This window comes from Capricornis sumatraensis, chromosome 9, assembly GCF_032405125.1.
Source record: "Capricornis sumatraensis isolate serow.1 chromosome 9, serow.2, whole genome shotgun sequence".
NCBI lineage: Eukaryota > Metazoa > Chordata > Mammalia > Artiodactyla > Bovidae > Capricornis > Capricornis sumatraensis.
Genome location: NC_091077.1, coordinates 93,314,895 through 93,342,618, shown reverse-complemented (window position 1 = coordinate 93,342,618; position 27,724 = coordinate 93,314,895). Strand labels below are relative to the sequence as shown.

The window sequence follows — 27,724 nt, the reverse complement described above, 5'->3', positions numbered from 1 at the left end:
GAACAAATTTTAACCCAAGTGATGATTCTGAAAGTATCTCTTAGAGAATCTCATTGTATTAGTTTCTGAAAGTATCTTTTATGGAACCTTACTGTGTTATTCAAAAGTGAAGAAAAATTTAGTAGTAAGTTCTCTTATCCAGGGACCAGGTTCCCATTTTGATCTCAATATCCAAATATCTACAATGCTGAAAGCGGTCTACTTCTATGTTAACAGGTCTTATTCAAAGGCTTTAATTTCAGTTTATATACTTGCTGCTGCTGCTGCTAAGTCACTTCAGTTGTGTCTGACTCTGTGCGACCCTGTAGACGGCAGTCCACCAGGCTCCCCCATCTCTGGGATTCTCCAGGCAAGAACACTGGAGTGGGTTTCCATTTCCTTCTCCAAGGCATGAAAGTGAGAAGTGAAAGTGAAGTCACTCAGTCGTGTCCGACTCTTAGCGACCTCATGGACTGAAGCCTACCAGGCTCCTCCGTCCATGGGATTTTCCAGGCAAGAGTACTGGAGTGGGGTGCCATTGCCTTCTCCATATATACTTGTTAAATATATTTAAATGTTTATTTTTGAGTTTTGTAATTAGCATTAAAAATAAACCAAAATATAAAAGGCAGTTACTGCTCCAGAAATATACAAGAGAGCCATCATCATATTTCTTGCAAAAGCCTCAGGTATTATCAAATTAAGGGTTAAATTTGGGGCTTTAAACTATGACTGTGTATTTGTGTACAGATACCTATTTATGTGTTTCATCAATGTATCTAGAATCAGCCTTTTCTAACTGCTTGGTCAAGTATGAATTAAAGCAACATAAGAAATAATGAAATGAATACTTACAGTACTGTTATTCCTTTGGATTATAATTCTCCTTCCAGGATGACTGGTATAACTCACTGAAAGAAAAAATATAAAACATCCTGTATTTTTTTGTTGAAACTGTTCCTCTTCTGCCTAAGTTTCTTTCTACATTTGTACCGCGGCAGTCATGTCGTAAGACTCACCCCAGTTCAATCTCTGAGAATTAAGAAATATCAAGGAAAATTTCTCATCATGTAAGAATGCTGTGCAGATAAAAACTGTTAAATGTCCAAAGTGGTCATATGCTCTATAAACTAACAATACTATGAAAGGTTTGATGGAATTTAATAATTCTATCTGTGCTTTTCCAAAGGGATCAAGGGTTAAGAATCACTCTCCCACAAAGGTGGGTGGAGAAGAATCAAATATGTTATTAGTTTCAAGTTTCCATTTATTGGGCTATTTCTTCATATGCTGAATTTGCAACAACAAAAAGTGTTCTATCGCATGTATAAGCAGTATTTTTGTAGACAGGTTTTTTCTTTTTTTTATGTATATGATAGTTGTTGTGTCTCCAAATATCACTGAAAAATTATATGACTCCACTTAAAAAAAGTTAACAAAATGGCACTGCTCTTTTGCTTTCCTCTATTCGACATTACTAGATTAAGCCGAAAGCTCTATTTGTATTAAGGAAAACAGAAATAGGTTAAGTAGCTGTGCCAAAGTGTTTTCAGTTTGTAGCAAAAATAAAATTGCAACATAACTGTCCCCTGCTATAGATTCTTCAATGGTCTTTCAAAAGTGAAAAAGAATGACCAACCTGAGAATCGATGAAAGTGAAAGTGAAGTCGCTCAGTCATGCCTGACTCTTTGCGACCCCATGGACAGTAGCCTGCACCAAGCTCCTCCATCCATGGGATTTTCCAGGGAAGAGTACTGGAGTCGGTTGCCATTTCCTTCTCCAGGGACTCTTCCTGACCCAGGGATCGAACCCAGGTCTCCCGCATTGTAGACAGATGCCTTACTGTCTGAGCCACTGCTTATTCTTAAAAACCAACCACCTCTTATTTTCTCAGAAATAAATGGATCTGAGGAGACCTGGCTAAGTGAGGTTGTTCCTGCTACTAGTGAGGCAAGATGGTCATACTAGGCTCAGCTAGTATTCTAGCTAGCTTGCCTCTTTTCTCCAAGCAAGAATACTGGAGTGGGTTGCCATGCCCTCCTCCAGGAGATCTTCCCAACAAAGGGATCAAACCCAGGCCTCAAGCTTGCAGGCAGATTCTTTACCGTCTGAGCCATGAGGGAAGCTTGTTTTGGACAAAGCAAACTTCAAATGACACAAGTCAACTTGAGGCATTTTATTTTGCCGGAGTTCAAATGGTAAATTTATGGGAAATGCTAAATGCATAGAGAAAGGTGCAGCCGTGGCCCCAACCACTCTTGACTACTAGAAACACATTTGAGACAACAGTCAAGACTAACTGTAGAGACGGCTGGACCTTAGCAGAGAAGTGAGGCAGAGGAGATGCCAAGATTTGTTCCAAGTTCAGAGATCTTCTTTTAGTAAAGTCACTCAGAAACCTGGAAAGCTAACTACACTCTGTATCTTTTTCTCAAAACATTCTTCTTCTGGTACTGATTATGACACTTTTAAAGTCAAAATCTGTGTGTAACATGTCATAGTGAAACCATGGAAAACAATTTATTGATGTCAAGAACTAATAAACTCTCCAACCTTACACAATAGTATACTTACCCCTTAGCTTTGTCCTGGAACTCTTGCAAACTTCAGATTTCACTAATACAGAGACTGGGTAAACCACAGGAAGGTCTCTGAAGCACATGGTAACCCACCCAGAAAAGTAAAATACTATGTACGTGTAAAGTAGTATTAATAGTTTTATTAAAAATCAATCAATCAATGTGGTATTCCATTTTGTTTGAAATTACTGAACATTACTTTTTAAATTTCCCTATAGGATGAAAAAAAAGCATTTTCAGATATAATAGAGAAAAAATTTTGGGAGGATATCACAGAACGTCCAGCACTCGACAATTTAACCAGGAATCAAGCATACTAACTTTTATAGTGTGAATTACCATGTACATACCATTCCTGTGGCACTATGATGCTAGTACAGAGAACACACATGTCCTTGGATCTCCCAATGACTGTGACAACAACACAAGCAGGCGAGAAATGTACCCAAAAAGACAGTGATGTGATACTCCCCAGTGTACTATAATTATGATGTAGGTATACAATGTAGTTAAAATACTGTATTTTGAATTGCACTACTTAAAACAGTAGCTTACGAGAAGTCATTTTCCTCACCCTCACAGAAGAGATGAAAAATAACATGCTTTTGTGGCAAGACATTTTCAGAAATCTCTCAAAAGACAACCGACTGCTTACATCTGAATTTATGTTGTAAATAGTATGTATTTAGAAGGGAACTTCTTCCAGATCTATGATAGTAAAAGACAACAATTATCAATTTAATCACACAGTACTGAATTCCCTTTAAAGAAACTAAAGATTTATGCATACGTGCTCAGTTGTGTCCAAGTCTTTGCGACCCCAGACTGGAGCCCGCCAGGCTCCTCTGTCCATGGATTACCCAGGCAAGAATACTGGAGCGGGTTGCCATTTCCTCCTCCAGGGAATCTTCCCAACCCAGGAATGGAACCTGCGTCTCCTGCATCTTCTGCATTGTAGGTGAATTCTTTTACCATCTGAGCCACTTGGGAAGCCCAATTAAAGGTACAACCTTTGATAAATTTAGCCATCATTTAATCTTACAGCTTTTCTCTGCTTTTTGGTGTAGAATCTGGGAAAAAAAAATCAGAACAAGTAACTAAAATCAGAAAAGGCTAATAAAGAAGATATGGTAACATGACTCCACAAGGTATTATTAAATGATGTTTAATCTTTAGCAATTCAGGAATCCTTCTCAACAGTAAAGACTCCACTCAACATGGTAAGGCTACTGCTTTGAAGACGCTCAATAGAAGACAGAAGCAGCATATCAGTAAAATAAGACAGATTTACTTTCAAAGGAAGGGCATATAGTCCGAGAGTACTGAGATCTATGTTAGGTGATACGAAGCTTAATTATATCCTTACCTTGAAGAAAAGTGGCATATTTAAAAAATGCACTTTATATTAAAAAAATTCAGTAGATGCTAATTTAAATAAGACCACTTTAGAAAAATTTCAAGACTGATTCTTATTCATATTAGGAGCATTACTTAAAAAAATACACTGGCTACTAGTATTACGGACAAATATAAATCATGTTACAGGGAAACTTGGAGAAGTGAAAAAGAAATATTCAAAATTCTCTCAATAAATATAACCACTATTAGCAATGATGACTTGCTTACAATCTTTTCCCCTCTGTAATTTTACTTAGAGGAAATAATTTAAAAACAACATTTAAGTAGTTTCTATTTTTTTTTTTAAAGGACTAAAATTAGTTCAGAAAAAGGAGTTATCAGGAACAAGTTAAACCACTTTTTATAAATGGTTTTAACCTCTCAAGTTTATATCCTCTGTATGAACTTAAATTAGTATTTTTATTATTTATTTTTGACTGAATTTTTAACTAAAAGACTCATCACACACTATCTTGATCCTTGGTTTTCTGAACATTATTCAAAATTTACAGACAGTTTATTCCTGAGATTAGGAGATCTGTCTGCCCTTTTTTCTGACTATACCTTCACTACATTCTCAATATATTAAACATCATCTAGGTATCTTTACCCTCTTTAAACCACAATGATTCCCAAACATTTCCCTCCTTATCCCTTTGCCAACTTTTCATCTTTACAATTCTTCTAAGTTTTCAATAAAGATCTTTAAAATGCATATTTTATTATCATCAAATTTTACCCACTGCTGTGTAATTCTATCTTTGTGTTGTAAAAATAGAAACAATTCAAAACAGGAGGAAAAAATCCATTTTTAGGATGAAGTCAGATAACCAAGGCATATATTCCTTAAAACAAAAACAAAAAGCTATTACAGATCAAACCATTCTGGTCATTAGAAAAATTTATCAGTGTCATGACAAAAACCATGGCTGACCTAACCTTTAAGTTGAGAAGTATTGACAACAAACTAAATTCTTTTTATCTGTCACCACTTTAAGATTAATGATTTTTTTTCAACATGACTATTTCATTTGAGGACAGAAGAATGTAAAGTCATTGAAAATTTTAGTTCATCTGCTATTAAGATAAATGATAGTATAATAGGTGTAAATTCAAAGCTGGATTCCAGACTTTCAGTTCAATGCAGCTTACCTGCTGGAAGTCCTAAGCACTTAAAATAAAAACTTCCATTCTTTGGTAAAACTAAATCATATGTTCCAACATAGTCATTCTCTATTAATGTTTAATGCCCATTATGCATTAATGTTCACTTGATCTAATTTAGATACTTTTGAAAGGAAGGAGATTAGATTTACCAAATCTGGGTTCAATAGTCTGAAAAGACTTGGGGACCATGGTAAAAAGAAAGCCAAAATCTGGAGAAAATGTTTCATTTCTAATTGAAGACAGCTCTTTATAGACATTTGAATAAGGAACTTAATTTTTTTGGTCTATGTTCACAGCAATATTACACATTACAAATATATAAAAATAGTAAATACTTATTAGGATATTGTTTTTATAATAACTGACCATTGATTGATTGGAAAATATCCTCTTTTAAAAATAATTTAATAGAATGTTTCCCCTCCCACGAGAAATTCACATAAATTCATGTGTCTTGGAGAAAAAGCTGCTTGGTACTTTTACAAACTGGGAAACATGAATTAAATATATTTTGGATATTCTCAAAGATTAGGATTTACTTAAGAGAACTTTTTTGAACATCTAACAATCAACAGTGTTAAAACTATCTTGTTTCCTTTAAAAGGTCTTCATTTATTGGGATCTGTAGTACCCTAAAAGATATAGGCTTAAAACCTAACAATACCACAGTCTTTTCTAATTTATAGTCTAATAGTCCTCTGAATCAGAGGAAATATCAAAGTGTATCATCCTACCACAATTCCTTTTAACCTACAAAGTGAATTTTTTGACAGCATAATTTGATTTCCAAGAAATAGTTAACTATTCAATGTCTTCAGTTTTGATATCACCAGGCACAGTGTTTAATTCCAATAATGCCACCACTGACTCAATCCACATTTGCTATAAAAACAATTATCATTCTGAAGTTTGCAAGCTCCACGTCAGCAAGAGGTACGACTGGTGTGGAAGCTACTTGATAAGCGCCTGAGGGAAAGAGTGCCTCACGTCACTCAAAGATGACCCCTTCCTACTGATTAAGGAGCAACAGTGACAGGCTCTCATCAAGTTCATCACTTAACTGGAAAGGTGTGTAAATGCATATGGATTACACATTCCCCAATAATTTTTTCATGCAAAGGTATTAATTTAACTTTCTATAAAAGAATAAACAAAAGTGGCAAACATTTCTTAGTGTTTAAATTAAGTATACTAGCATTAATGCATTTGCGTTTACCTAGGGGAATGAGTACTGGGTTTCACTAATATTGCAAAAGCAAACACCACATTCTATTCGCTCTAAAATTGGTAAAGTCGTAATACTCATTAAAGGATTAAGCGATCAGACCCTTGTAATGTTCACATTTAAAAATGAAAAGAGAATATCAATTACTGCAAATTTAAGAAGTTAATTTTCTTCAACAGGCTATACAGAAGACAGTAAACTGGACTTACCTTCCTAGAATGTAAGCTTTCCCTCTGGTATTGTAGTCGGCCCCTGTCAAGCATACCACCTGGTACATAGTAGGTGTTTAAGAAACTGTGAATTCAAAATACTGATTAATTTAGCATTTGATTTAATGAGGACAAATGTCTTTCTGGTTATTTTGGAGTTAATGAAATGACAGAAAAAGGTATATACTTGGACAATTTATTATGCATAGGAAAATTAAGAATAAGCTAGAAAACTTCATAGTCCCTTCCTAAAAAGCTGACGGTGAATATTCTAAAATCTTTTATATTCCAAATACCTGTGGGGATTATGCATTGAGAAAGCTGAATCTTAACAGCTCAGAAATCTCCTTCCAAGCTTTATTTATATTGTAATAAAGGCTTTCATAGGCTTTTTTTTTAAAAAAAAAAAAACAACTCCATTGAACTATGATATGAAATCTGGCAGAGTACAATGAAGAATAATGTTACTCAGCTTTCTATTTGGCTGCTGCAACTTTGAAATACCTAAAAGTGAAAAGTCAGGGGTCAGAAAGTCTATAAATTTTTTCTATTAAAATTTCCACTTTCTTTATATCTAAAATAAATTTGAGGCAATTATGTTTTCTAAAACAAAACATTTAAGAGGTAATATGGAAAATACAGTTTATTACTGCAGGCTTAAATTCATATATATTTACCAGTATTATTAACTAGGCCACAAAACACTGTAATCTATTTGCCAAGTTATACTTCTAAAGAAGTACAAAGTGCAATGATACCTTCTTGAGGTAGAGACCTGGCAGTTTAGTGTTAAATATTTCACGTCAACATGACTTGTAGAAACTGGCAGACAGAACAGTTATGAAATATTAATACTAACTGCAACTAAATGAAATTTCTTGTGAACATTTAATTTAGAAAACTACTTTTTCTTAGCAGCACAAAACCCTAACTCATGATGGTGATTATCTCATTAACTTAGAATTATTAGCAACTTAATAAATTACTATCTAAATGATTTGTTGTAGCTAAAAAGAGGAGTTAAAATAATAAAATACAAAGTAACATTAAGTACCATATAAGGTGATAGGCTAGTAATTCTATCATGACCAAGATACCTGGTGTTATTTCCATATGACAGGTGTAACAACCAAAATTCAGAAAGAACTTGCTTAATGAATAAGAAATTACACAAGAACTTGAAACTATGTCTGATGTCAAAGTCTATATTTTTAAGTTAATATTCATTTATCAAGCAAATGTTATTCCACATGCCTTCACAAGTAAGTGATGCAAAGTCACTGTTCTTCAGAGTCAGAAACTTCTTTCGCATCATCTGGGGAAGCACTTCACTCTAAAAGCATTATAATGTGCCTTAGTCTCTGCTACATCATGTTTTCTCTGATATTTTGGCAGTTCTGTGTCACATCTGAAGGCTAACTAAAAACTATTTTTTACAGTAGGTGTAAGAAATTACTGATTTTAAAATGTAGAAAAAAAACTATTTTTATTCAGAGGTGATATACTAATGTAGCAATTTTCAGCTTAAGACTATAAACCTAGTAATAAAACTCTCAGCATTTGTATCCTGCTAAAATATCTATTTCCAAAATAAAACTAAAGAGTGCTTCTTTAACAGATTATAATAACTGTTGTGAGATCATCACTTTAGTTACATAAAATCTAAATAGAAGTTCTAATGTTTTTTTTCCAGCTGTATCACAATGTAACTTATTCCCACTAGTGAAGCAACTCCAATTTCAAAAGTAATTATTATCCATACTCCTTTTTAGTTTTACTATAAATCAGTGTTAGGAAAAACTGCAAAATGAAACGTTACTACTCTGTAAATTCATACTGGACCGTTAAGATTTTAGATAATCTCAAATCCATTACTTTGTTGCCATTTATGATCTTAATAATTAAAACGTTATAAAGCAGATTATTTTACTTTGAGAAGAGTGGTTACATGGAGTAGAAATACACTTTGTATAGGAAATGCTAAAATAAAATAGATCAAGGGATCAAATTATCAAATTTGCACGTTTATTACATTTAAAAACCAAAAGATTATTGTGAGCTCTGAAATGTTTATTTTAGAAACACGTAAAACTGAGTATTTTATTCCAACAGCCTACGGAGAAGAAACAGGAAGCTACATGTTTATAGGTGCATATTTGCATAAATAGTCTCATCATGATTCTAAGACCCCAAACACCTAAAATAGAGAACATTACATTTTGATTTAAAAAAATATTTAAATTAAAATTTTTTACATGTACAATGTAAATAAATAACTTTTAAACCAAAAAATAATAAAGATTAATTAATAAAAGCAATGTATTCCAAACAAAACTATTTTTCACTTTTGAGTTAAATTCTACACACTGGAAAAAGAAGCCTATACTACAACTTTGCATAAGTTCTTTAAGTGCTTTTAAAATTAGCAAGGTTGCAAATTGTCAATAAATAAATGCAATTAACATGGGTTAATAAGGGACGAAGTCTCTAATAGATGACAAAGCAAGCTGAGCAGGTTTAGAAAGCTGACCCCTATTTTTTGGCATCATCATGAAATCTCTGTGACCGACCTACACATTACTTCCAATGTCACCAATAAGGCCTCAGTGTGTACTCCAGGACACACTTTTACATTCTCAGGCAGTTCCTTCAGAGTATTTGGGAGCTTCTGCAATGTCTTTATATTTCTAGCATAAAGATCCAATAACCAGTCAGTATGAGCACTAGTGGTTTCCTTATAATTCTGACAAGCTACAAGCAGCTCACTTAGATGAGTTAATCCTTTGAAAGCTAAGGACTCTGAAGACAAACCAAAAATTGAACAAAAATTTAGTAACATCCTACTAAGTAAAAATGAGCCAAATTCAAGCTGCTGGTGGTAAAAATGTTTTTCTGCTTGTGCATGAAAGTTCTCCACTGTATCTTCTATTTTTGTGATAGCAAATAGTTCTTCCTTGATTTGAGATGATACCACATAATCCAAGGGCAATTCCCCCTTAGAGTTCCTCTGCTGTAGAAGCACTGGGCCTGTGAAAAAGAAAATGCAAAATGTTAAGTGTAAAACATTTTGGCAGCTTAACAGCCGTATTTTCTCTTTTTTTCGAAACCAAAGCCACCCAGGGCTCAGTTTACAGTCATATTTTGCAGTAATTCATATTGATGTAATTACCTAGCTATATATACTAACTGCCTAATAAAGGTGCTTTAGGGGGAAAAAAAACACCTAGCCAATTGCCTAACAAGGTCTGCCTAAAAGTATATGCCTTAGTTCAATAAATAACATATATGGTGTTTTTTATATATACACACATATATATAAAACTTTGATAAAACTTTATAAATTGTCATCTTGAAATAACAATATCAGTGTTCCTGGGGAAGTTAACAAAATACATTTATCTTAAATTCTGTATGAGAGTCTTAAAGATATTTCCTAATACCACCAAGAGGAAAAAGTACTGCCGCCCCCTTCCATTGCTAATTGGTGATAGCAGCAGCGCAGACTGCAAAACTTTGCCCAGAGACAGAACACATTTTCCATTACCCTTGCTTATGTTCAATTTTTAGTAAAGGTAACTGATTCACAAAAAGTAAATATTAAATGCTCTGGGACAAACTCAGATTTCATTTCACCTATGCTAGTTAAACCCATCTAACCATCTACTTAAGACTTCCCTGGTGGCTCAACTTACAAAGTACTGAAGACAGAATTTATCCCCTGGGTAGTAAAAGATGATATGGGAGGGGCAAAATAACAGTGACTCAGTATTTGGTCACACTGTAAAGAACAGGAGTACTTTGTACCTCTGCCAATCAAGTTCTGTAATTAAAGCATCTGCCTCCAATGCGGGAGACCCGGGTTTGATCCCTGGGTAGGGAAGATCCTCTGGAGAAGGAAATGGCAACCCACTCCAGTATTCTTGCCTGGAGAATACCATGGACTGAGGAGCCTGGTGGGCTGTACTCCACAGGGTCGCAAAGAGTTGGACACGACTGAGTGACTTTACTTTACTTGCCATACAAATGTTACAAGGAATGTAAAGGTTTGAGTACTAGCAGACCTAATCAGAAGATTCTACCTTACAACACAGATCTCATCAGATCACAGCTGCTTAATCTCTTCATGATGAATCTGACTGGACCCCAAGATACCACAAGTAAATGAAGTTTTTAAAAACATAAATAAATTTTTAAAATTATTGCTCTCAAGAAAGACTAAGAAACTCACAACAAAGAGATAACATAGTTTCTACAGTGATCATATCAAACCATTCAATACGTCCAAACTCAGATTATAACTAAGGCAAAGACAAGTCTATATGATTGCCAAAGGGCCTTGATAAATCCAAGTACAAGTAGATTTCCCTCTCTTAGGATAAAGAACTCATTTGTGTACTATTCTTCACCAAAGGTCCTAAAACAATTCACAATGGTTAATATAATGCCTTCTTCTTCTGAAAAATTGGACTTAATGCAACAAAGGTTTTATATCACTTAGACCATGTGAAGCAAAGCCAAATACTGGCTTGGTATGCCACATTCATGGTTAAGCAGAAAAATAAAACACTCCAAAGATAGAACAGTTTGGTTCTGTAACCATATAATACTAAAAAAAGTGTTAAGAACTGAAAAATATATTGATTATGAAATGGTATAAGTAAAAGAGACACACAAAGGCCTTTAGGGGGCAGAAGAAGACTATAAATAACCAAATACACCAAACTACCATGATATAGATAGAGCCTTCCTTAGACAAATGAGAGCTAGATATAGCTATATAGTAAAGAGATATCTAAATAAAATATACTATTTATTTTCATCCAGAATCAAACAGCTTTAGTTACTGGACAAATAGTACAATAGTATTTTTAATGCAAATAAAAGTAACAGGAAATTTATACAAATCTGCATTATAAGCTTATAATCACTTTTCCTTTGTTTTTCCTTTTAAAACAGTTTTTCCAAATCAGTTTTGAATATTTTGATATAAAATTTATATTATTCAGTTCAGATATAAGAAGAATATCACTGAACTGGGGGGCTCGGGAAGGGTTTGGAAAGCAGATATCAGAAAAGAAATCAGCAGAAAAAGCAGTAGATGAATACTGAGCTCAAGTTACTTCCATCACAAACCCCTACACAACAGTTATTACCATTTGGCAATTCTCCTACTTAATTGACTATAAAATGTGAATGAAGAAAAGGTATTCTAGGATATCTTTTTTTGTAGTATGTAAAGAAATGACTCATTAAAGAAAAAGAAGAATCACATTAGCAGTTATATACAGGAAGTGAAATAAGAATGAAATATCCAAGTACTCACAAATGAAGATTTACATATACTTATTAATAAGCTTTCAGAAATAGCTGGTTTATAGACAGTACATACTTTTAAGTAAAAGGATTAACAGTAAAAACCAACATACCCAATTCAAAATATATTCTCAAAACAAAGGTAAACAGGTTTAATTTTATGACACAAGAAATAAATCGTTTTATCCAAAGGCTTTTATCCTTACTAAATAAAAGGTGCTTATATGCTAGCAGATTTTTCATGTTTACTTTTCATTAAAATGTAATAAAGGCATCTTTCCTTATAGATCTTAAAATATAAAATGCTTTCTACCTCTGAGGGATTCATCAAAAAAACTGGATAATTTATCATAACCCGCTTAGCATAAATGCACTCACCCCCATGCTGGAGCAGCAGCTTGCCAATTTCTACATGTCCGTTTGACAGCGCATCATGCAAAGGAGTCACCCCGTCCACTTGAGTGAGCAGATCTACCTCTGGACAACGTTGCAAAATTTCCTGGACACACACTGTGTTGCCATAGTTACAGGCTTCATGCAAAGGCGTCCAGCCAGCATTGTCTAAATTAGAAATCAAGGCAAATTTTTAAACGGCAAAAGTACGACTTTCGGTAGTGAAGTACTGAAATTCTACTTCCCTTATCAGTGTGACTTCATAAAAGTGCCTTATATACAAACAGAATGCTTTGATATAAATGCCTAGGGCTATAATATTTCTATTTGTAAAAAATAAAAGACAAACTATTTTAAAATGTTGATGGTGGGGTATGTCACAATATAGATGCCAAAAATGACTGTGTACTCTTCTACATCAGTATGTGATGAATTTCCTGGTTTTGCTAACAATAATACTTTGAAGATGTTAGGTAAATATACTTAAGTGATTTTTAGTAATGATGAAATTAAACTATTTAATATCACAAACATAAAACACTGAATTAAACAACAAAGATTTAGAACTTACCTTTAACATTGATGTCTATTCCTGGCGTAGAGAGAAGAAGAATCAATCTCTCCACTTGGTTATTTATGCAAGCTCTATGGAGGGCTGTTTCTCCTGCCATGAAAAATTAATAGATTATTCCAGAGAAGACAAGATATCAACTAAAGAAAATAATCAAAGGGCATGAACTAGGAGATCTGGCCCCATGCCAGAAAATTATTTATTGAGTTTCCTTTTGACTGGTTTAAACATCTTTCACATTAGGGAAAAAAAAAAAAAAGATGGGGGAGGGAACCCCATCCTCTTTATAGAGCCTCTCTGTCAGCAATTCAGCAATGAAATTCTGCAAAAGGTTTAACACAGGCATTGTCTCCTCGTAGTTCAAGGTTTAAAGCTTCAATCCTGCTATAAAACCCCCAAATGATCAGAGAACACCAAAAATACTGGGTTTTACAGCAATAAAAGTTTAGAGTGCAATTGCCCTCTCTTAAATTTATTCATGAATCTACGTTAAATGTATGGCTCTTTTTTATATAGCATTGATAGCTTAATTCAAATGAATGTTTCTGGCTAAGCACGAGTGCCTCTACACACTCAAGTGTAATTCAGAACTTCAAATCCATTAACAGATGGTTTGCTGCTTCTCAATAGGCTGTCTGGCTTGGCTACAGCAGCACAGAGAAGGAGAAATGGGGGAATCTTAATATAAACACATGCACACACACATGCATGCACGCACACACATGCAAAAAAAAAAATCCTTGGTACCATTTAAAGCTGAACAAGAATGAAAAATAGAATGATAAAGTCTTTCTCAGGGTGGTGGTGGTGGTGTGCAATTAGTGTCTGCGGCTTAAAACTGTCTATATTCCTCTCTGTTGTAAACAAGATTAATAAGATACAAGTAATGATTTGATGTAAGGGGGATTAAAAAAATATTAACTGATTGCTTTGAAAATGAAATACATACTGAATCAAACTCTTTCTTGCTATAAGATACTAAGCAGCATTTTCCCAGCGTTCAGTTTTTACAGATTATTTCTACAACTTCTACTAAAACATTTCTTTTAAAGGCAGGGAAAAGCTTTTGAAGTTTTCCCCTACTATTTCTCAGTTCTCTTCCTCCCTCCCAGTTCCTTCTGCTGCTCAGCCTAAAGTCATTCATATTCATTTTATTTTCCGACACAATCAACAAAGAAAAAGGACACCTTTGTGAAGTTAATATCTAAGTTCACATTTAATACATTTTTCATATTTTGAGGCAAACGGGCAGTTGTTTTACATTTTTGATATGCTATTATGAACTTATGCCATGTAGAAATATTATGAAAGCTTGATACCATAATGATAACATTTGTATTAAAAACATAATATAGGTCATAAACAAGAGACTTAGCCATTTACTTTGGCTGGATATAGACTCTTGGAAGGTATCATAATTTTGAGTTAAAAGGGTACCTAAGTTAAAGAAGTGCTGGAGTGAATTATTACAACGCTATTCTTGTTACTCCATCCCTTTAGGTACTGAGGTTCCAGTATAGTTAGAACCAAAAGCCAAGCACATTTCATAGTCTGGGCTCAATGCCTGGAAGAAAAGAGTCCATATGCTTAACACAGCTATGTAACATAGCCTACTTCTCATTCTTTGTTCACAAAACGTCTAGAACTGAAAGAGATGAAGACTGAATTATACTTTCAAATCACAAGACACTGATCTTAAGCAGCACAGGTTGAGGTGGAATAGAAAAGTAAGGCAGGCAAGTCTGGAATGAGCTCAACATGAGCTACACAGTGTTTAATATTTGAAAAGGCAGGTGGAGAAAAGGGAGGAATACTCTATTACACCAGATATTAAACATTTTTTTTGTATAAATGGCAGTTCAAAAAATAATATGCTCTCCAAGAAGGTATTTTCTTGGACCTTGTCCAATATTTAAGGTGAAGTATTCATCAAGGCCAGTGTATAAAACTTGCAAATGCTGACTACAACCACACAAAGTTCCTAGCATAAATTAATTTAAATATTTGGAATACCTTTTAAATTAGTCTTGTGAAAATTTATCTTTGTAACTAAAGAGGGGCAATTCTCCTTGGAACACGACGATTCTCCTTCTGACTTCTTTTTCAATCTTTTTAATGATGAGGAACATTTAGCAAGATTCAGTTCTCTGAAAATAAAGAAAGACATAAGGAAAGCTTGTTTCTCACCAAAGCATGGCAGCACATATTATATGGTGAGTTAAAAAAAAAAATCCAGCATTCTTTTAGTTTAAACCCCATTATTCATTCAAATATTTACTTTCTATTTTTATATTTATTTCAACTGTATAGGAACAGATTTTAATGCATTAATTTTCATTGTATTAACTTTGCACCTCCAACTGACCACCAAAAAGTTTATGAATACTGAATGTCAGATAAAGAAGTTGAGACCAAGTAAACCATATTTGGCAGAGAGACTAAAGCAAAATGCTAATAAGATCAAAATTCAGGCCCCTACTTCCCATTCTTATTTTCATATTCTAATCCTATCCTCTTCTTCCCAAAGATTTCAGGTTTTCTGAATTTTGCATGGCATACTTTGAGAGGTTTCTCATTTGGGAAGGCTATTAAAACAATTCAGAGTATCTCACATGACCATGCATTCTGAAGTCCTGTCTTTACTATAGATAAGTAGTAATTTAAATTACAGGGAAAAAAATTGTGTGGAACAATATTTTGATGAAGAGTTTTACTTCTCTTAGAAAAGAATTTATTTTTTTAACAGAAAGAAAGCATGAACATTTGAATTAAAGAAAGCGAAAATGTTGATCATGTGCACTCATAGGTCTAAAACTGAGTTTTCTGCTTCTCAGCATAATTCAGACAACATCTCAGACAACCATACGGTTCAAGAAATGCCTAAGAAGAGCTGTACTTGAAAACAAAGCCGGGCTGGTATACAGCATCACTTACGGTATCTCTGGCAGCCCTTCACCTTGCTTCTGTTTAGCACCATTCAGCATTATTAAGGCCCTCTGAGATTCAAAGCAAGGCCGTGGTCCAATTTGCTTTCGTTTCTGCATCTTTCTAGTCCCACGCACACCAGTTTTCCCCAAAGCTGGCAAGTAGGAATATACCTGTTGCAAAATAATACTATATTGCTTTCTCAACTACAAAAACCTGGAAACAGTTAACAGAAATTACCTGATTCATTTCACCATTAAATGTAGTTGTATTTTCATTTCATCAATATGGTTGCCTCCCTATGTCATTTGAACATGCTAAAATATTAAGAAAGCTGCTAGTTCCATGTTATTATGTTAATATGACATACACAAGAAGAAAATTACTTTCTTAAAAATAATTTTTTTCAAACTCAAATTTGATGTTCATTTAGGAAAGCTCTTTAGATGAGTCTCATGCCCAACTTTTTACAATTAATTTGCCTATTTTTAGTATTTATGGTTTACATACAACTGGCATTTTGTCATTTCCATCTTGGTAAGGCCTTCCTTTAACAGAAAAGAAATCTGGAATAAACGGAATAAGGAGTGCAAAAGTCATTAAAGACAAGGATTGTTGCAAACAGTATTTCCCCAACCTGACCAATTATTAACAAGTATATTTCTCATTTGTTGAAGAAACTGCTGGAAATAATAAATATCAATAATAGCTAAAGATAGCCGAGATAAAACTCTATATGTGTGTAAATTTGGAGTCATTTGCAAACTTTACTTTTTAAATACCATTAAATACTATGTAGAATTTTTTTTGGATCACAGTCTTTCCAAAATAACAATATTAGGTACTGTGGCAAGTGATACAAAGATTCTTATATAAATTTTTTGTTATCAATTCTTAATTATTCTCAAGTAATTAAAATTTTATTAGATTTTGAGGTAGAAAACTACCTGCTTTTATATATATTTGAAAGATGATTAATATGCTCTGTACAATTATCATAATAACTAAGAATATTTAAAAACGAATGCATAAATTTACTTCTTAAAAATTAAAAGAACTAAAATAGAGTGGTGCTTACCATTTTCTGAAGAGAAAGTGGCTCAGAAGAAATACTAATGGAATTCTGTAAACACAACTTTTTAAAGACTGCCTCTGCAACAAACATTTGAAGCCAGGAGGAGGAAAAGGAAGAAATAAAAATCTCTAAGTCCTGTGAAGAAAAGTCTATAGAAAACAAAAGAAGTAAATATAGTTATTGCTACACACTATATAATTTCTTTCTATAGACTATTTCCTCCATGGACTTTATTCATTCAAATGATGATTTCTACACCAGTAAGATTCACCCACAAAATTTTAAACCATGAAAAATAGATAATATTCCTATTCCTTGGTCTTCAAGAGAAATTTTTTTTTAATGGCATATGTTCTCACATTTGAAACAACCATTACTTTTTATTATTTTAAATAAAAGGCTAGAAATTTTATGTATATACACATGAATGGAGAGATGATATATGAATAGACAGTTAGACATAGGTTTTTATCAGTATACTTTCCAATTAATGTTAAAGATCTCTTCCCACAACTAGGCTGTGTACAGAAAACCAGAACTTGGTTTTTAAGTAGGCACATTTAATTTGCATTGATTAGTCTTGAGCTGACAGGATGACATTTTTTCCTCCAACCACATCCACAAATCCTATCACTGCAGAGAAGGATGAAAGATAAAGAAGAGAAGCAATGTAAGACACCCTTTCATGGATCACAGCCTGGTCCTGGAGAAGGGGCTTAACTAAATGAGGCCATGGGCCATGCCATGCAGGGTCACCCAAGATGGGTAGGTCACAGCGAAGAGTGAGAAACATGGTCCAATGGAGGAGGAAATAGCAACCCACTCCAGTACTCTTGCTATGAGAACCCCATGAACAGTATGAAAAGTCAAAAAGACATGACACCAGAAGATGAGCCCCGCAGGTGGGAAGGGGTCCAATATGCTACTAAAGAAGAGCAGAGGGCAATTACTAATAGCTCCAAAAAGAATGAAGTGACTGGGCCAAAGCAGAAACAATGGTCAGTTATAGATGTGTCGGTGGTGGAAGTAAAATCCGATGCAATAAAAAACAATACTGGATAGGAACCTGGAATATTACGTCCACGAATCAATGTAAATTGGACATGGCCAAGCAGGAGATAGCAAGACTGAAAATCGACATCTTAGGCATCCATGAACTAAAATGGATGGGAACAGGCAAATTTAATTCAGATGACCACTGTATCTACGACTATGGGCAAGAATCCATTAGAAAAAAATGGAGTAGCCCTCATAGTCAACAAAAGAATCTGAAAAGCAGTACATGGGTGAAACCTCAAAAACGATAGAACAAAGTACTAATCCCATTTCTGGGACAAACCATCCAACATCACAGTAATTAATCCAAGTCTATGCCCCAACCACTGATGCTGAAGAAGCGGAAGCTGTAGGTTCTATGAAGACCTACAACATTTTCTACAACTTACGTCAAAAAGAGATGTCCTTTTCATCACAGGCAACTAGAATGCAAAAGTAGGAAATCAAGAGATAACTAGAGTGACAGGCAACTTTGGCCTTGGAGTACAAAATGAAGCAGGGCAAAGGCTAAGAGTTTTGTCAAGAGAACACAGGGTCATAGTAAACACCCTTTTCCAACAACCCAAGAGACAACTCTACCCATGGACATCAACAGATAGTCAATACCGAAATCAGATTGATTAGGTCCTTTGCAGTTGAAGATGGGGAAACTCTATACAGTAGCAAAAACAAGATCTAGGGCTGACTGTGGACATGGAAGAAGATAGTGGAGGAGTAAGATGGGAGATCGCCAGCTTCCCTACAAATACATCAAAAACTCACGAAGATATGGAACAACTCCTACAAAGCAACCTCTAGACGATAGCAGAAGACCCCAGGGCTCCAGGGGGACAGGCTAAGCTCCCTGAAATGAGAATGCAGGCACAAGTCACCCCTAACAAGAAATCAATACAAACCACTCACCAACCTTTCCCTCCAAGGTCAAAAACAAAAAGGAAGAAGGAATACAACCCTAAGGCATGGGGAAAGGAGACCTCAAGTGGGGCAAGTTAGGGAAAAAAAAAAAACCAACAAAACATGAAAAGACCTAGAGCTGACTGTGACTCAGATCATGAGTTCCTTATCACAAAATTCAGGCTTAAATTGAAGAAAGTGGGGAAAACCACTAGCCTTTCAGTTATGTCCTCAATCAGATCCCTTAAGATATTACAGTGGAGGTGACAAGTAGATTCAAGGGATTAGATATGGTAGACAGAGTGCCTGAAGTATGGAGGTTTGCAACACTGTACAGGAGTCAGTAACCAAAACCATCCCAGAGAAAAAGAAATGCAAAAAGACAAAGTGCTTGTCTGAAGAGGCGTTACAAAATAGCTGAGGAAACAACAGAAGGGAAAAACAATTCAAGATGACAGGAAGGAGAGATAAGGCAGCAACAGAGCAGAACAACAGAATGGGAAAGACTATAGATCTCTTCAAGAAAACTGGAGATATCAAGGGAACATTTCATGCAAGGATGGGCAGGTATAAAGGGCAGAAATGGAAAGCACCTAACAGAAGCAAAAAAAATTAAGAAGAGGTAGCAAGAATACACAGAAGAACTATACAAAAAAGGTCTTAATGACCCAGACAGCCACGATGGTGTGGTCACTCACCCAGAGCTGGACATCCTGGAGTGTGAAGTCAAGTGGGTCTTAGGAAGCATTACTATGAACAAAGCTAGTTGAGGTGACAGAATTCTAGCTGAGCTATTTTAAATTCTAAAAGATGATGCTGTGCCATACTCAATGTGTCAGCAAATTTGGAAAACTCAGCAGTGGCCACAGGACTGGAAAAGGTCAATTTTCATTCCAATCCCAAAGAAGGGCAATGCCAAAGAATGTTCAAACCACTGCACAATCGCACTCACTTCACATACTAGCAAGGTAATGCTCTAAATCCTTCAAGCTAGGCTTCAAAATATGTGAACTGAGAACTTCCAGATGTACAAACTGGATTTAGAAAAGGCAGAGGAACCAGAGATCAAATTGACAACATTGACTGAATCATGGAGAAAGCAATGGAGTTCCAGAAAAAAATGTCTGCTTCACAGACTATGTGGAAGGCCTTTGACTGTGTGGATCATAGCAAACTGTGGAAAATTCTTAAAAAGATGGGCAATACGAGACCACCTTACCTGTCTCCTGAGAAGCCTGTATACAGGTCAAGAAGCAACAGTTTGAACTGGACATGGAACAACTGACTGGTTCAAGACCCAGAAGGAGTATGATAAGGCTGCATATTGCTGCTCTGCTTATTTAACTTGAATGCAGAGTACATCAAGGGCAATGTCAGGCTGTGTAATCAAAAGCTGGAATCAAGATTGCCGGGAGAAATATCAATAACCTCAGATATGCAGATGACACCACCCTTATGGCAGAAAGTGAAGAACTAAAGAGCCTCTTGATGAAAGTGAAAAAGGAAAGTAAAAAGTTGGCTTAAAACTCAACATTCAGAAAACTAAGATCATGGCATCCAGTCTCATCACTTCATCGCAAATAGATGGTACAACAATGGAAACAGTGACAGACTTTATTTTCTTGGGTTCCAAAATCATTGTGGATGCTGACTGTATCATGAAATTAGAACATGTTTGCTCCTTGAAAGGAAAGCTGTGACAAACCTAGATGGTGTATTAAAAAGCAAAGACATCATTTTGCCAAAAAAGGCCCATATAGTCAAAGCGATGGTTTCTCCAGTAATCATGTAGAGATGTGAGTATTGGACCATAAATGAGGCAGAGTACTGAAGAACTGATGCTTTTGAGTTGTGGTGCTAGAAAAGGCTCTTGAGAGTCTCCTGGATACCAAGGAGATCAAACCAGTCAATTCTAAAGATCAACCATGAACATTGACTAGAAGGACTAATCCTGAAGCTCCACTACTTTGGCCACCTGGTGGGCAGAGTTGACTCATTGGAAAAGACCCTGATGCTGGGAAAGACTGAAGGCAAAAGAAGGGGGAGGCAGAGGATGAGATGGCTATATAGCACCACTGACTCAATGGATTTGAGCAAACACCGGGAGATAGCGGAGGACAGGGAAGCCTGGCATGCTGCAGTCTATGGAGTGGCAAAGAGTTAGACATGACTTAGCAACTGAACAAGGAAATGATTCTCCATCAAAATATTGACCAAAAAGACATTATTAGAATACCCAGATTCACTTGTAGGGATTAAGTGTATTATTCTACAAGCTCTATAATAAACAATTTAGTTTCACGTATTAGTTGTAGAAAAGCTACTGCTCTTAAGGATCAATCGTTTACTTTTCTCTCCTGACAAAGGCTTAAAATCAACATGTAGTAACAAAAATTTAGGAAATATTAATTTGAACCATTTTTAGATATATATGTTTTTAAAACTGCCTATCTATGGCTTAATTGGAAGCCTAAGAAACCAACTGGGTGTGCTTTGAGAAGGGGAAGGAAAGGCTTAAACACACACTTCAAACAGGAATACAATTTAATCTCTTGTAGTTTTAAATATTAGTGATCAAACATAACTGAGAGCAAAAGTCTGTTCACAGGATTACAATGGTAACATTAAAGTTTAATTTCAGCTGAAGTCAGTTACTGGCTCAGATATGTTAGGTTTAAATTTGTCTTGTGAAAACTGGTAGTAACAGTGGGTAACAATGCTTGCTTTAAAGTTAAGGGACATTTGATTATGAGTATGGAAAGCATTAAAGTTGATTCATAACACGCAGCAGAATTCTGTTAATACAAGGTTCATTATTTCATGCATTTGGTTAAACTGTAAGATAAGTTGTATCTCCCTAGAGGTAACCAATACACACTGGAAACAATGCATATAAATATACTGATAATCTGTAAAGGCACTGCTAATCCTCCAACTCAAACAAGTTTCATTATGGAATGAAAACAGAGAATCCTTTTAGCTGAATGTTTAGTTCCCATGCTAGCAAATAATGCCAGAATTCTGTTTCTAAAATGGAAAGAAGAAAAAAAACCAACCCCCTCCCCCCCCCCCCACACACACACTATCTAGTAGGAATGGTGGGAAAGAAATGATAAGAAAGGATTCTGAAGGAAGATTGAATTTGAGCTAAGAAATGTTAAAAAGTCATGGAACAAAGGACAGCTACTTCACAAAAGGAACAGTAATCACCCCTCAGCTCAATGAAAAAGAAAGAAAAAAAGAAGATAAAATGCTTTAGATAAAAATCTTCTAACTTCAGTAGTATAAAGAGAGACCTCTCTTTGCAGAGGGCATCATTGAATAAATCCTGAACCCAGTTACAGCCTGGATTCCTATTCTAGAATCTCTGTTCGAAGTATTAAAGTGATTGACAGCATATTCAAGAACTTTTTCTTTTATATAAAACTAAGATGCAATGAACACATGTGCAACAAAAGAGAATACTTACTTAGCAGTCTAAAATATTTTTACGTATATCAAAATCACCTTTTATATTTGAAAGCTGTAACAGTTCACTTGGTTTAAAATATGTTCATTTTAGAAATTTTGGAAAGAAGAGAGAAAGGGAGAGAGGAAGGAAACGGATCATAAGGCACTACTCTGGCTTTGAAGAGTAAGAACATACCTAGTGTGGATAACATTATACTAGCTTTGTATGGGGGCAGATGGTTACTAGATTTATAGTAGTGGTGATCATTTCTTAACATATACAAACGTCCAACAATGTAGTATACCTGAAACTAAGGTAATGCTGTATGTCAACTATATGATAAAAAAAAGAATAATAAAAAAGAATGTAAAAAAGTCTTACAGAAGCCTGGCTTAACTCTGGAGACCCAAAAGAGCTAGGAACAACCTTCATGGGCTGCTCTGGTGGCTCAAACAGTAAAGAATTCATCTGCAATGCACGAGCCCAGGGTTCAATCCCTGGGTTGGGAAGATCCCCTTTAAAGGAAATGGCTACCCACTCCAGTATTCTTGCCTGGAGAATTCCATGAACAGAGAAGAGTGGGCTACAGTCCCTGGTGTCGTAAAGAGTCACACACGACCTACTAATACACATACATACAAAACATAAAGTAAGCACGTGAAAATGAGTTCCGTCATCATATTGCTTAAATAATATTCCTATTACTTTAGGGGGAACTTTAAAATCAGATAATACAGGGAGGAGGAAGAGTGACAAAATTATACATACATATTACTTTTATTTGTTTCATCCATGCTAATTCGTTAGATCATCAGACTCAATGGAAAAGAAGCAGTGGCAGCTTTTTGTTATAATAAGAAAAATTATACAGTATCATGTACATGGGGGAAATGTTTTAACCAGTATTATAAGCTCAAGTTAATACAACTGGCTATCTATACCATAGGAAGTATTCTGACCTAATGATTTTCATTTTTAATAATGTTAAGTATTCATGCAGGATGAGACCAGGAAACTGTTCATATGGCACAGATAACATCACAGAGAGATAATGCTTCCCAGTTGAATGATTAGAAGTATTAAATGTATTAAAAATAGTTTTTACCACATGAGATTCTAAAACACCAAACAAAAAAAAAAAGGTAAATCTAAAATAAATTGATTTTAAATCTGTTTAAATATTTACTTTTATGAGGTACTTTAAATTTTTAGTTGTAGAATTAAGAAAAAATGATTCATATTACCTACAAATATATAATACTTTATTTCCAGGTACTATTTCCCATTCTGTAATATCAAGTTTTATAAAATCACGATGTGTTTGAGTAAGACTCACGCAACACAGACATACTCACCATCACATGAAAGGGAGACATAGCTTCCGAAGTCATCAGACATGTGTCGCACCACGTTTCTGCCCATGCTAAGACCAAGGACAATCCAATAATCTGCTGCTGCTCCAAGAATTCCAGTCAATAAGTAAGCTAGTTCATGTCTGAAGACCTAACATGAAGATGGGAAAATATTACTAAAACATACTGAAAGGTATCATTTCTATTATTTTGAATACTTGCTGAGGCAAAATACTGCTATTTTAAAAAATGGGGCATGTTAATGCTAAAAAGTTATTCTCAAGAACTCTAGCAAATTAACTCCCTCTTTTCATTCTTTCCATCTCCTTTTTTCCTTCCTTCCTCCCCTGATCTATATTTACATCTAAATCTATACCTATACAACAAAATAGTTAATAACATTTACAGCTCTCATATATGGATAGCTAGAAACAAACTTTTAAAATAACTTCATCCAATTGTAACCAGTGCTTAGGACAGGCAATAATTCTATTAAAACAATGAAGAAGTATTAGGCTTCTGTGGATTTCTGTTAACAACAACATATGACTATAAAAAAGAGAGAAATTTAGTCACCTCTACTGTTTATATATAAAATCAACCTTTACATTTCCCTAAATGGCCTTTCAAAGGAAAAGACTTCAAAAACATAATGAATACAAGCTACAGCAAGAGTGTACTTTGTTGTTAAAAAAAAAAAAAATTGGCTGATCAAATATAAGTTATTCAGTTCAGTTCAGTTCAGTCGCTCAGTCGTGTCTGACTCTTTGAGACCCCATGAATCACAGCACGCCAGGCCTCCCTGTCCATCACCAACTCCCGGAGTTCACTCAGACTCACGTACATCAAGTCAGTGATGCCATCCCGCCATATCATCCTCTGTAGTCCCCTTCTCCTCCTGCCCCCAATCCCTCCCAGCATCAGTCTTTTCCAGTGAGTCAACTCTTCACATGAGGTGGCCAAAGTACTGGAGTTTCAGCTTTAGCATCATTCCTTCCAAAGAACACCCAGGACTGATTTCCTTTAGAATGGACTGGTTGGATTTTCTTGCAGTCCAAGGGACTCTCAAGAGTCCTCTCCAATACCACAGTTCAAAGCATCAATTCTTCAGTGCTCAGCTTTCTTCACAGTCCAACTCTCACATCCATACATGACTACTGGAAAAACCATTGCCTTGACTAGATAGACCTTTGTTGGCAAAGTAACGTCTCTGCTTCTCAATATGCCATCTAGGTTGGTCATAACTTTCCTTCTTCCAAGGAGCAAGTGTCTTAATTTCATGGCTGCAGTCACCATCTGCAGTGATTCTGGAGCCTCCCAAAACAAAGTCTGACACTGTTTCCACTGTTTCCCCATCTATTTCCCATGAAGTGATGGGACCGGATGCCATGATCTTCATTTTCTGAATGTTGAGCTTTAAGCCAACTCATTCACTCTCCTCTTTCACTTTCATCAACAGGCTTTTTAGCTCCTCTTCTCTTTTCTGCCATATGGGTGGTGTCATCTGCATATCTGAGGTTATTGTTATTTCTCCGGGCAATCTTGATTCCAGCTTGTGCTTCTTCCAGCCCAGCATTTCTCATGATGTACTCTGCATATAAGTTAAATAAGCAGGGTGACAATATACAGCCTTGAAGTACTCCTTTCCCTATTTGGAACCAGTCTGTTGTTCCATGTTCAGTTCTAACTGTTGCTTCCTGACCTGCATATAGGTTTCTCAAGAGGTAGGTCAGGTGGTCTGGTATTCCCATCTCTTTCAGAATTTTCCACAGTTTATTGTGATCCACATAGTCAAAGGCTTTGGCATAGTCAATAAAGTAGAAATAGATGTTTTTCCGGAACTCTCTTGCTTTTTCCATGATCCAGCAGATGTTGGCAATTTGATCTCAGTCTCCTCTGCCTTTTATAAAACCAGCTTGAACATCTGGAAGTTCACGGTTCACGTATTGCTGAAGCCTGGCTTGGAGAATCTTGAGTATTACTTTACTAGCGTGTGAGATGAGTGCAATTATGTGGTTGTTTGAGCATTCTTTGGCATTGCCTTTCTTTGGGATTGGAATGAAAACTGACCTTTTCCAGTCCTGTGGCCACTGCTGAGTTTTCCAAATTTGCTGGCATATTGAGTGCAGCACTTTCACAGCATCATCTTCCAGGATTTGAAATAGCTCAACTGGAATCCCATCACCTCCACTAGCTTATATCAAATACCATATCTAACTTATAGATATCAAGTTTAAACATTGCTTTATATTACCATTTCTATATTAACATTATTGAACTACTAAAAGAAATATAACAAGGCATACAAAATTTACTTATAATAATGTTTTACACTAGTGTTTAAAAACATCTTTCTAATCCATAAACTATGAAGATGAAGAGGTGTGAAAATGATATTTTTAAACACCTCTGATTTAAACAGACACACTTTTTCACAATGACATTAAATTAGTTAAAATTCCTGTAGTTTTGGTATTTGCTGTCTAGGCATGTTGGATGCGTGAAAAAAATCACTAAATTAACAGCTGGGTAGAAAGCATGTGAAAAGGTTTTAATAAATGTTATGATACCCAAATAGACTGTAACTGCTATGTTCTGCCACCATATTATACCTGATATAAGATTAGTGACAGAAATATCCAGCACTTAGGACTTTGAACTCTCAGTGACTACAGGATTTATTTCTCCTGCCCTCAAAGACAAGGTTCTTTCGAGTATATACCACATCATTCCTATCATAAGAAGTTTTTAGTTAAATGATTTCAGAATTGAAGTGCTATTTTGGGGTTGCTGTACAAACAAGGACAAATGGTCAAGCAGCACATACATCAGACCCACTAAAAAAAAAGTGTTTATTGAGGGAAAATCCACAGATAGGATCCTTAGCAGGTACATAGGTCCCCTTCTGCCCTACCATGATGCTATGGGGCAGCACATGGTATTCAGGCAGGGCTGGACATCAGAAGGTGAGGGACAAACTCTGAATATTGAGGCCAAAGGAATTCTAAGCTACATGATTAGGGAAGCACTGCCCTTCTTCTGACATGATCAGGGGCCAAGATACAGAACCGTGACCATACCCTGATTCTGCAAGGTCAGGATTCACGAGTGGGCAAGAGCAGGGCTCCTTCTTCTGCTTCATTAGAGAGCTGGGTTTAAACCCTGCAGCTGTGGTTGTGTGACATGGGGAGTGAGCAGTAGGACTGGCCGTTACCACCAGGCCGCGGACGTGCCCACACCTCCCTCAGACTCTAACTGTGATAAGCCTTGAAGCTGACTCTAAATGGCTCTTGTAAGTACTGGGTCTTAGACAGTCTTCAGTGAATTTTGCAGGAAGCCAACTCTGTTCTGTGCAAAGCCCAAATGTAGATGATCACTGAGCAATGTTACTTCTCATGGTTCAATTTATGAAGAGAACATAAAATGGGACAATGAAAATCTCTATTTAAACTAGCAAACTGATCATGCCTAGATTCATACCACAGAATATTCCTTCCAACATATGCGTATATCTGACTTTTAGCAACGAGACTACTCAGGAAGAAAGCATGAGACTGTTCCATTTGATTTTTCAAAGTATTCCCCTATTTCAATCAGGGTTACTTCAGCTCCCTGGTCCTCAGACTCCAGATGTGAAAGATGAGGTCAGCCCAAAGAATTAAGCTTCATATAAACCAAAATCCTAACACTGAAAGATGAAGCCCCTGGTTGGCAGGTGTCCAATATGCTACTGGAGAAAAGCAGAGAAACAGCTCCAGAAGGAATGAAGACTCTGAGCCAAAGAGGAAACAATGCTTGGTTGTGGATGTGTCTGGTGGTCAAAGTAAAATCTGATGCTGTAAAGAGCAATATCGCATAGGAACCTGGAATGTTAGATCGATGAATCAAGGTTAATTGGAAGTGGTCAAACAGGAGATGGCAAGAGTGAACATCGACATTTTAGCAATTGAACTAAAATGGACTGAAATGGGAGAATTTAACTAAGATTACCATTTATCTACTACCATGGGCAAGAAGCCCTTTGAAGAAATGAGGTAGCCCTCAGAGTCAACAAGTCTGAACTGCAGTACTTGGGTGCAATCTCAAACCGACAGAATGATCATTGTTGGTTTTCAAGGTAATCCATTCAACATCAT

At 35.7% G+C, this 27,724-nt stretch overlaps 1 protein-coding gene across 1 annotated transcript in view; it reads right to left on the bottom strand.

The window, feature by feature from the left end:
* Positions 1–8,956: 8,956 nt before the first annotated feature.
* SLF1 (SMC5-SMC6 complex localization factor 1) overlaps positions 8,957–27,724 on the bottom strand; it is a 71,884-nt gene continuing 53,116 nt past the window's right edge. The window contains exons 15-21 of the mRNA XM_068980551.1: positions 23,592–23,739; positions 16,839–16,984; positions 15,770–15,933; positions 14,849–14,982; positions 12,836–12,928; positions 12,250–12,432; positions 8,957–9,585 (exon numbers count right to left, since the gene is read on the bottom strand). Of these exons, the coding sequence (XP_068836652.1) occupies positions 9,107–9,585; positions 12,250–12,432; positions 12,836–12,928; positions 14,849–14,982; positions 15,770–15,933; positions 16,839–16,984; positions 23,592–23,739 (1,347 nt within the window). The 3' untranslated portion in view covers positions 8,957–9,106. The remainder of the gene's footprint in view (positions 9,586–12,249; positions 12,433–12,835; positions 12,929–14,848; positions 14,983–15,769; positions 15,934–16,838; positions 16,985–23,591; positions 23,740–27,724) is intronic.